At 42.6% G+C, this 10,966-nt stretch overlaps 1 protein-coding gene across 1 annotated transcript in view; it reads right to left on the bottom strand.

The window, feature by feature from the left end:
• Positions 1–2,476: 2,476 nt before the first annotated feature.
• The window catches only part of wdr27 (WD repeat domain 27), a gene marked incomplete at both ends in the record, with an annotated part of 54,979 nt that continues 46,489 nt past the window's right edge, over positions 2,477–10,966 (bottom strand). The window contains one exon of the mRNA XM_080550399.1: positions 2,477–2,545. Coding sequence (XP_080406525.1) covers positions 2,477–2,545 — 69 coding nt within the window. The remainder of the gene's footprint in view (positions 2,546–10,966) is intronic.

Genomic DNA, 10,966 nt, shown 5'->3' with positions numbered 1-10,966 from the left:
AACATCTTTGTCTCACCATAAATTGAAAACAAAAATCTTTCGAACGTAAACGACTAACGACTAACTATTCCCCATGCCAAGGTATGTGTGTCCTAGTTCTTGATTAGAAACAGATCATGCATTGAGACCAAGGCCATACAAAGTTGATTAATTGTTTAACAGATTTCATTTTCAGAAAAGCAAAGCAAAAAATGTTTATCAAGTGTATCTGAGTATATGAATATACTGTAGATCGATAAACATGAAAAGTCTGATAAATATTATGCTCCTTCACAGTCAGGTTTTAAAGGGAAACTCCACTCTCTAATTACATCATCAGACATCATTAGACACCGGCTCTACCTCCTGAGCCACAGCCGGCCCTTAAAAAAGTTTAGGCTAATCTGGATCAGAATGATCCCGATTCTTTTTTGCTATCCAGGATCAGATCTATCTGGCTGATTTTGACTCGTAGAGGGTCAAATATCAGCCAGCTCGATCTGATCCTGGGAAAATAATAGGGATCGTTCTGATGCAGTTGGAATTGTTACTGACATTTTTATGGACAGACATGGCCGATTCGCATGGGATTAAGAACACAGACGACCTCTGTAATTATTACAAATTTACCAGACGTCCTCAGATAATACTAAACGAATAGGGCTTTATTGTAAGATGAAGTGCCATCCAATGAATTTGGAGGCATTTGCAGACGAGATGTTTCTGTACACTTGAGAACACATTCTGCTGCTGCTGTCAGCAGTAACATCAATTAAGACAATACATGCCTAAACCTATAGCACCCCCTCCACAATGTTTCACAAATTAGGTGGCATGCTGTAAATCTTGGGCCGATCCTTTTTTCTCCAAACATTACTCTTGCAATCGCTTTAGTACATGACCATATTTGTCTTATATGGCTGCCTGACTTGACTACAATACTGTTTTCCCGACCTTTTAGGCTTTTTAGGTAGGCTACTTATTATTTCAGCAAACTGTAACCTGACCATCCTTTTAATTTAATTAATTAATTAATTTTGCCACTTTAATCCAAAGCGATTTGCAATTACGAATTACAGGGACATTCCCCCTGGAGTAACTGAGGGCTAAGTGCCTTACTCAAGGACACACTAGTAGTGGTGTGGTTTCAGGTGGGATTTGAACTCACAACCTTCCGATCACAAGTCCAACTCACTATCCACTAGACCACCACTACCCCTTTTGATAACTAGTGGTTTACATGTTACAGTGAAGCCTCTGGTGATGTATTCTGCAGATGGTCTAGTCTCCGACACACTCTTCCTTGGCCTACCAGCCCGTTTGTGATTGCTGAGCTCACCAGTGTTTTCTTTCTTTTTTAAATTATTTTACTTTTTTTATTTTATTTTGGTACATCAAAGGTTTTGGCTATGTTTCTGATAGATTGTTTTGATATTTCAGCCTCATAATGGCTTCATTGATGTCTCTTTGGTCCACATGTTGACAGACACCAATATCAAAGCCAAATGCAAAGCCTAGAATCAATACTAGACATTGACAGCGTATGCCTGAGTAACCACAAAAAAAACCTGTCAACAAAGAGTTGTAATTTCTAAATGCTGAAACATCTGATTCGGTGAGTAATCCCCACTACTCTACACTAACTATGTAGTAGTGGGGATTACTCACTGAATCCATTGCATTGCAATATTTTGGCTTGACTGTGTCATTGATTTTCAACAACGTTGACATTTCTTCAAAAAAAGTTCATAGTTCATAATAAAAGTCTGAACATTTGGTCGGTTGCCGACGCTTTCACCAACTGCTGTCACATATTTCTCTGACCCCATTTTATTAAGCACATAACAAACCATTCTTAACAAACCGCTTCATAGCCATCTCCTCAACAAGAAGACGGTGAAAAACAAACAATGACTTCTCTTCTCCGAATCTTCAGACATTTTCTTATTTATTTATTCTATCTGATTATGGGTCTGTGATAGTATATCATTCAAAATGCTTTTCAAAATATAGCCTAGTTTGGATTAAGAAAGGACAAGTGCATCCAGTATCATTTTAAATTGCTCTAAGTAACAATGAGTTACTTTGAAATAACAGGTGAAATAGGCAACGAGTTGTTTTGAATAAGCAAAGTTGGCTTCATGGCCTGTTCTCATCAGGTTCCGAGACCTGTCATTTACTGTGTGCAATTCAGGTATGGGTAAAGGTACAGTACATTCTGGCTGCTTTTCCACGTCTAGGTCTGTGAGTTTGAGTTCTAATATCAGTACATCTATACATGTCGATGGGGGCGTCAGTGTGTAGTAATGTCAGTGTGTCCGCCATGGAGGCTGCAGCAGGCGGTCGGTGAGGTCATGGGCCCTCTTTGAGGCGCTCTAGTTCTGGCGTGGTCACAGGGAAGTCTCCAGGGGGCTGGAAGCTGTCTAATGAGGCCCACTCTTCGGCAGTACAGTGTAATTACACAGTCGCTGTAGCAACCACAGCAGCAGCTCTGTTGTCATGAGAGAGAGGCCCCATCGCTGGGCCGAAACAGACTCAGCTTCCCATCCAGAGTCCCGCTCAGCAGCTGGGAAAGAGAGAAAGAGAAAGGAGATGACATCATGCATGAGTTTTTACTCATTCAAAACAAGGGTGTTTATACTGTACTAGACTGGTTTCCAGCTCAAATCGTGTACCTATACATGATAGCACGCATTCTTAATTGTGTGTTCTGGTTGGAGATTTTAGCTACTGGGAGATGAATATGGAAGGCAGAACGCCGTATAATGAGGCTGGTGGGAGCCATAGCAGCTTGCCTTGCAACCCGCACGTTTCTGGTTGGAATCGCACAACAAATTCGTTAATTATTGTTGCTAATACTAATGTTTGCTAATGCCTTCCCCTGACAACTATAATGTCCATAATGTTTCTCGTAGCGATTTGACCATACTTAGCACATCATCAAAACTCAGAACTTGGTTATGTAACTTTGTTTTATATGCAGCTTGTCAGTTTGGGGCGTATACAATAGATGTATGGGTGGATGGGCCGGTGGAAGGTTTTACTGGTAGCATACAGTGTACAAGCTTACACAGGTGTATTTCCCGCCACACCGTCCATACCAGTGGTCACCAACCTTTTCAAGAGGATTCAAACCAGATGACAAAGGCTATCACGTCTGATATGCCAGTGTGTGTATTATGCACCAAGTACTGGCATCTGGCCTGTTGCCAGATAGCAACATTACCAATGTAGAGGCTAATCTTATGTACTGTAGGTTTCAAAACATAATTCAACATTAACTGCCAAGCATATGACAGAATATTACCGCGATTATTTTTGTTAGACTAATTGAATGAGCCACTTGATTTAGCTTGTGAATATGCAGTACAATAACATAGAACAAACCTCTGCTATGATGCCGCTGTGCCAGGTGGCACAAAGATAATATTAAATAATAATAAAAATATATGAAATATATAATTATTTAAATAAAAAAAGTAAACATTGAAAGGTATTACTGGTCTAGCAGGTATTTGGGCAGGAAAGTGTATTTCTGACACGGGCACAAGCCTAACACACACACACACACACACACACACACACACACACACACACACACACACACACACACACACACACAGGTGACTGTCCTCCAGTGTTTCAACTGAATCTGTCAGTGACCATTATGTCATCTCTCCCCTTCAGCCAGTGGACTGAGCCAGGGCCAGTGAACATGACCTCACTGCTCTGGCAGCCAATCTGCTTCTGAGATGCGTGAAATGGACGGCAGAAGTATCAGTCAACTCTTTAATGTGACATTTGGTTAAGTAGAAAATAAGAAAGATTTACGAAAGTCATGCCTGTCAACAAGACCATTACATGATACTGAAATACACTATAAGGAACAATATTCTAATACTGGGTAGGGCCTCCCGTTACTCTCAAAACAGCCATGATTCTTCGTGGCATTGATTCCACGTGGAAACATTCCTTTGAGATTCTGGTGCATGATAACATGATTGCATCACACAATTCCTGCAATCTTTCAGATGCACTTTCAATCTGTGTATCTCCCATTCTACCACATCCCAAAAGTGCTCTATTCTTGGACTCAGATCCGGTGTCTGGAAAGGCCACTGAAGAACACTGAACTCATTGTCATGTTCATGAAACCAGTTTGACACGACTTTTGATTTGTGACATGGTGCATTATCAAGCTGGAAGTAGCCATTAGAAGATGGGTAAATTGTGGCCATGAAGGGATGCACATGGTCAGCAACAGTACTCAAAATAGGTTGTGGCATTCAAGCGATGATTGATTGGTATTAATGAGCCCAAAGTGTGCCAAGAACACATTCCCCACACCATTACACCACCTGAATGAATGAGAAGGTGTACCGGTGTTCCTAATAAAGTGTTCAGTGAAGTACAGGCTTGGCAGAGCATCAGCAGAGAGCGTCTGGTGGGGTCAGTAGGTCACAGACTTCAGGCAGTTATTGCAAGCAAAGGTAGCAGCTCCTCTTTACTGTCGAGCTGGGTGAGGGCGCAAGGACCACACATGCACATGCATAAAAGGGCGTAGGAGTGCGGGTTGGTGTTCCATTTTATTTGTGAATGTGGGAAAGGGAGGCTTACCTCACATGCAGATCATTTTAAACCACTGGCCATTTTCCAGGACAATTTTACAAGGGCTGTTGTGTCCTTAATGGGTTTTCCTACACCTTTACTCCCCATTCACGCGACTTCCTGAACAATAAACCAATTGTGTTGGTCCTGGCATTAGGGTTCCTAAAATAGCTCCTTAAAACCTGTAAGGGGTCAAAGGGCAGCTCCATTAATTCTCCACACACATAAGTATTGTCCCTCTCTAATGGCATCCCTATACGCTGGACATGTATGGATGGTACAGTGTCAGGCATCTCTACCACCTCAAGGAAATGTACAGTACTAGAGTAAGGGAAAAAGCATTGGTTGCTGCTGCCTAGTTGTTAACATCTCCAAAGCACACCCCATCACCCTGAAACCTCACATTCTTTCTCTTCAATGAGTGTTCACTACTGGGGGCTAAGGCAACATCTTAGCGGGTTATGAGTGAAGTGTTGGAATGACCCCCAAGGTCGGAGGGCAGAGGTTGATGTGAAACAATACACTAGTACAGACATGTGACATGATGCACCAAGTTCACATACCGGTACACTATGCTCTCTCTGAATTGAGTGATGTGGTTCTCTTACTCTCCTCAACAGTCTAGTTCTGAGAAAACTCAAGTGAAGTCGTGTATTGACTGTGGGCTGCTTTTATCAACCTTTGGTAATATTAAAGTGTCCTTCGGTATTATTCAATAAATCATATACTGCTTGCATTTGTAAAAAAGTATGTATTGATCACAGTGTGATATATTAAATATATATATACCTGTTTGGTCTTTTTGATAATTTTGCTATCTGTATCTCATAAATGAATTTAGGCTCACCCTAGACATATTTTGAAGAGCTCCAGAACAGTAAATCAGAATTAAAATTGCACAGAGGTTCACAAAGGTTATATAATCTGAGTTATTGCAGGGCTTACTGGCTCTATTCTATGAAGAAAGATGCACAAATCAATAGTTCAAAGACAGAAGAGAGCAGATGATTACCGTAAGTTTGCAACATGGGTTAAATGTTCGGTGCCAGGGAATGGGATGAGTTATCAGCGTTCTGGACGAGAGACAACATTCATCCACACACTCCATATTAATATGAATGAAAATGAATGCTCCGTAGCACACCTAGTACAGAGATCTTGTTCTCCCAGCGGATGCCATTTATCAGAATTATCGACCAGACTTTCAGACGACACACAGATCATTATGGGATGTTCCATAGTAGTGCAGAGGGGAGGAGGGGTATCCAGGTGGGAGTTGACGAGAGGGAGCACAGGGGGAAGTGACTCTGAGGTCAACCCCTCAGTTCTCTCCAGAACCTCTCTGCCCTGAGACACCTGGAGTGTCTGTGAGCGGATTACGAGCCCCCAGTGAAGGAGAGGTCGAAATGAAAGTGTATTGGCGGTTATAAGGGGTGATTTATACTCCTGTATGATCCTGCTGGATCTTATCAAGGCAATATCTTCCTCACTATATAACAATACTGTAAAAGGTACCTGGGTCTTGGAGAGATAGAAACCCATTAATTCCTGTAAAAGTTATTTCTCTACCTCCATTGTCTGACTTTTATGTCTGCGGGTACAGGTACAGCCAATCATTCATTAGTTTATAGAGCTATCTTTGAGTCTGTCTGTATTTCCCCATGCAGTTCTGTCCAACATCCACCCATCAACCCTCCTCAGTCAGTCACACAGACAGACTGTAGGTGGGTCCCTTTTCTGGGGTCCTGAGCAGGCCCATAATGGGTGAATGGAACAAGTCAGAGGAATGTAGATCAGCCCATCAGGCTCAGGGCATTCCATGTGTCTGCTCTGGAAGCTGGGCTTGGAATGTTAAAGGCTCTCCTTGGACAACACTGCAGGGCACACCCACAGCTGATGGGAATACGGAAAAGTCATCCAGCTCCACACAATTACTGCTCTCATTTAACACAACATCAAATCATGAAAGGACCCTTAGTAAGGCAACTTGCTTTTTTCCCCTGCATGATTAGACATACAGTGCCCTACTACCTGTATATCATTTAGTCCTAGAATGTCCTAGATGGTATTCAGGAAGCATTATAACCACATAACCGCAATGAACCCACCAAGAAGTTAGTCAGCTGTGGACCTTGCCACACTCCCTCCCGAGTGAAATTCCTCTATACCCCCACTTCCTCTTCAGTCTGAGCCGTCATTATGAAGACTGGCCTTTGGATTTGGGCTTGTCTTAGAAAAGCCCTCTCAGGTCAGTCAGTCTCACACTCTGGTGTGAAATACTGGAGCAGCCAGTAGAACCCTGCACTGTGGTTGTCGTCTGACCTCTGTGAAGAGAGCCTTATGCACTCTGCAGCAAAAAAAAAAAAGTTAAAAAGACAAGGATAGAGATGTGTGGATAGCTTTTCAAAATACAAATGTACACTAATGAGATGATTTAGTAGATAATAGGGCCAGAGGGACACCTGCTGTACCATTTCCCTCAGCACCTGCTTTGGATCTAATGTTTCATACAGACAGATATGGAGACTGGAATAGTGCTGAGAGTCTTTGGGACGATTCATCTTCCATTAATTTGCCCTGTCGTGATGACAGTCAGTCAGAGGTCTTCTCCTTCTACAGACAGCTGGTGGTGTCAGAGAACGGTCACACTCCTGCACTAACTAACTTCCACATATCGATCACAAATGTACCTGGGGAATGGGGTCTGGATATCTCATGTACTCTCTCTCTCTCTCTTTGAAGTTTGATTGGTGGTCTGACAGAATGCGTCTGTCGGACAGAGTCAAGGTCAATTAGTGGTGTGTCATGGCTCATGGGGTCCTTTGAAAAGTATACATATCAGCTTTCCATCAAGGAGGCTATGGGAGTCAGACTCCAAGAGGGCCATGAGTCATGCATACAGAGAAATAGAATTCTTTCTCACCTGGCCTTGACGATCTTCAAACTTCATGATTTTTCCGTTTGTGGCTTATTCAAAGCAGTTTCATTGGATGGTTGTAGCTTGTAAATGTTCCATCTTATGGTACCATCTTGTCAGAGCCATTACTGCCTTCTGATTCCTTGAATTTGGGTACATTCATTTGGTCGACCATGATATCGGAAAACTGTGTTGACATTAAGGACACTGCTCTTGCCTGGTTTCGCTCCTACCTCTCTGACAGATCTTTCTCTTTTGTAATGGGAGAATTTTCCTCATCCCCAGCCCCCCATCCTCATCCCCACCCCCGAGGGGTCAATTCTTGGCCCGATATTATTTACTATCTATATGCTGCCTTTGGGTCAGATCATACGTAAGTATAATATTAATTTCCACTGTTGTGCGGACGACACCCAACTTAGAACCCTAGAAACCAGGTTGTTCTCTCTAAAACACAGGGAGCCTGTGGTTTGATGTTGGGAGCTGGTGATGATGACCTCATGTTTGGCACAACTTGAGTACGGCGGTAGAATGAAGGGCCGTTCATTGACAACACAGATTTTGGTAACCAAAACATAACAGGTCCCCAGAGTCCATTGCTCAAGTCTGACCCACTAACCTGTTCTACTGAACTCTATGTGGATTTGATGTTGGTTATTTGTCTTTCCTTCAGCTCAGAAGAGCTACAATTTTGATTTAATAGCCCTGGGAGGCCTAGAGGCAACCATGAGGGCTTTACAGTACTGTTGGGGGTGGCGATGGGGATTGCCATGCTCTCAGGTTAGAGTTAAAGCCTTTATACTACAGCTAATTTAGGCCAGTCTGAGATTTTAAAAAAGAAAAGAAAACAGAAAACATGAATCTGACCAAAGTTACACACAGACATCGTCGCATGGCATCTTCCCAGTTACTAGCGTGAAAGTGCTTTGACAACCACTTGTGAGGGGACTTTTATGACAACCGATTTAAATCCTTACACAGGAGAGCTAGTAAAAGTCTACAGAGGTAAGCCGTAAGAAACCCACAGGAGTTTACAAGATGGCCATGTGGAATGACAGTAAAGCTAGGGCTGTGATCTATCATTAATGTGCAAACTACAGACTGGGTGAACATACCCTGGAGCTTTACAGGTTTTTGAAAGTGTTTTCAAATGGGAAGTACGGTATGTGCTGACTTGTTGGGTTTCCAGTCTTTTCCAGCAGCCCTTGCGTGAAGATGTTTTTTTAAACACATCATCAAAGAGAGTGCAACTACCCCTGTGATGCATGATAATGCACTGTGAATAGTAGAGTCCCATACAGCACATGACTGCTGTAGACGGGAGTTGAAGGATTGACATGGACAGTCTTGATATGGAACTAGGACAGACTCAAGAGCCAGGGTAACAAAACACATGGGCTTTGTCTCGGTCATTCCCCAGTTGGATTTAAAACCATTCAACAGGACTGTCTTTGTTGCTGGGTCCAACTTAATCCTGTAATCTCTCATTTATTTACACTTTTGGTTGTTGGCCCCACACAAGAGAGAGACGAAGTATGAAATACATCCACTCAAGCCAAATATTAGATCAATGGCATCAAACTTAATCAGAAGCAGCCAGCCCCAAACTTGGCCTAGCCCTCAGCAGATCAGATCTTAATAGGGGATAAGAGAGGTCTGAGAGAGAATGAATTGTCATCCAAGTCAATTTCCAACTGAAGACAACAGAGCCAAATTAGAGCCCCTTCTAACTAGCCCCTTTCGAGGTTTAGGGAGGTTGACCAGGAATGGAACTCAAGTGACTCTCTTCTCAACCATTAAAAAGGCTCTGAGCTTCCTGACGGTTCCTTTACCATCTAGGGATAGGGATTAGGAAGGGTGCTGTGACTGGTGGGATTCTTGAGAGAGTGAGAGGAGGAGGAAGCAGCTGCTTCTGGATTCAGGGTTCATTTCAACCCTCCAAGGTCCCGGAAAGAATCACAAATTCTCATGGACAGGATGTGTTTCCCAGATGCAGGGCCTGACCTGTCTGTGAACGTCCAGCCTCTTCCTAACAGCTGAAGTGTTACAGGTGCAAAGCACAGTTACATTAGAGCCATCAACGCATCTTGGAGGAAGGAAATTATCCTTGGTGTGGCCTCAGAGGGGCCAGCAGGGGGCTATAGGAGTGATGAATCGGCAGTTTCACCAGGGTTTCAAAACCATCAATTGTTCATCTCACAAAGTGGCTAGATACATATATACAGTAGCCGAGAGCCGCTCTATAGATTATGTCTGTTTCAAAGCTAAAGGAGAATGAATTAATGAATGAGCGATATAAATCATGTGTCTGTTTATACCTCTGCATGGTAACCCTAATTATTTACAATATAAAATGTTACAACATTATTACAGTACAGGTTGTTACCATTAAGCGTGACAATAGGGTGTGCGAATGTTGGATTTGTTATGTTATAAGTTCATTTATGCACTAACAAGGCTTTCCAGCACATGGCTTTGATACCTGCTATAGTGCGCTTTATGTTGGTCTACTCGACATCAAGCAACATGTTCACTACTGAGCTCAAAGCTTCTCTCAAACAGTCTTATTCATACATGTACTCTTCAGAGTGATGTTATATATTCATATTGCCCTTTGCCATGAACAGGGCATGCGTGTTTGCCTCTTAAACCTTCAACAAGAACGGCGTCTGACCTCTTCATATCCCAATCGTACAGTAGCTAGTAGTAGTTGTTTTGATAGTTTTCACATCCTAAACAAGAATAATAATAATAATTCATTACATTTATATAGCGCTTTTCCGAGGCTCAAAGACGCCAATAGACGCCAAAGACATCAATAGTGATGAATGAGCGTGCGTTTTATTTTGTGTGAGAGAGAGTTCAGCCCACAGAGAGTAGACCAGAGAGAGACAGACAGGCAGATAGACAGACAGACAATGCCCTGAAAATAATGAAACACACATGCAGAGCACTGTCTGTTGACTTGGTCCCACCCCTGATCCCTGCAGGTCAAGGAAAGGAAACTATGCAGTGCATTTGAGGCCAAATACAGGCAGAAGCTGGTGAAATCCAAAACATTTGTTCCATACACATAGTGGGCAGAAAACAGCATGCTTTGTGGGAGAACAGGTCTTGTTCCTTAGGCATCAAGTTAGAGCCAGGTAGGTCTTAGGATCCCAATGGTTCCTCCTGTAATATCTGGCAGTAAACACTGTGGTTGACAGTACATCACCCAGGGCCAGAGATTGATACCCTCAATGGAAGGCCAAATTGTCCAAGGCGATTGAAATGAGCCATTCCTCAAGTGTTTTTCCCCCAATATCACCATCAGTGAAATCATATGGATTCATAAGAAATTAAAAGCTACAGTCCGGTACAGTTTATATCCTTATCAAAAATATTTACCATCACACAATGGAAAAAATGGTTAATCTCACCATAGTTGATTTTGCAACAGGGATTTGTCCAACAACACAAAGC

Source organism: Nansenia antarctica (assembly GCF_963989245.1).
Source record: "Nansenia antarctica genome assembly, chromosome: 1".
Lineage (NCBI taxonomy): Eukaryota > Metazoa > Chordata > Actinopteri > Argentiniformes > Microstomatidae > Nansenia > Nansenia antarctica.
Note: the sequence above shows the minus strand (reverse complement) of the source record. Positions and strands in the feature narration are given on the sequence as shown.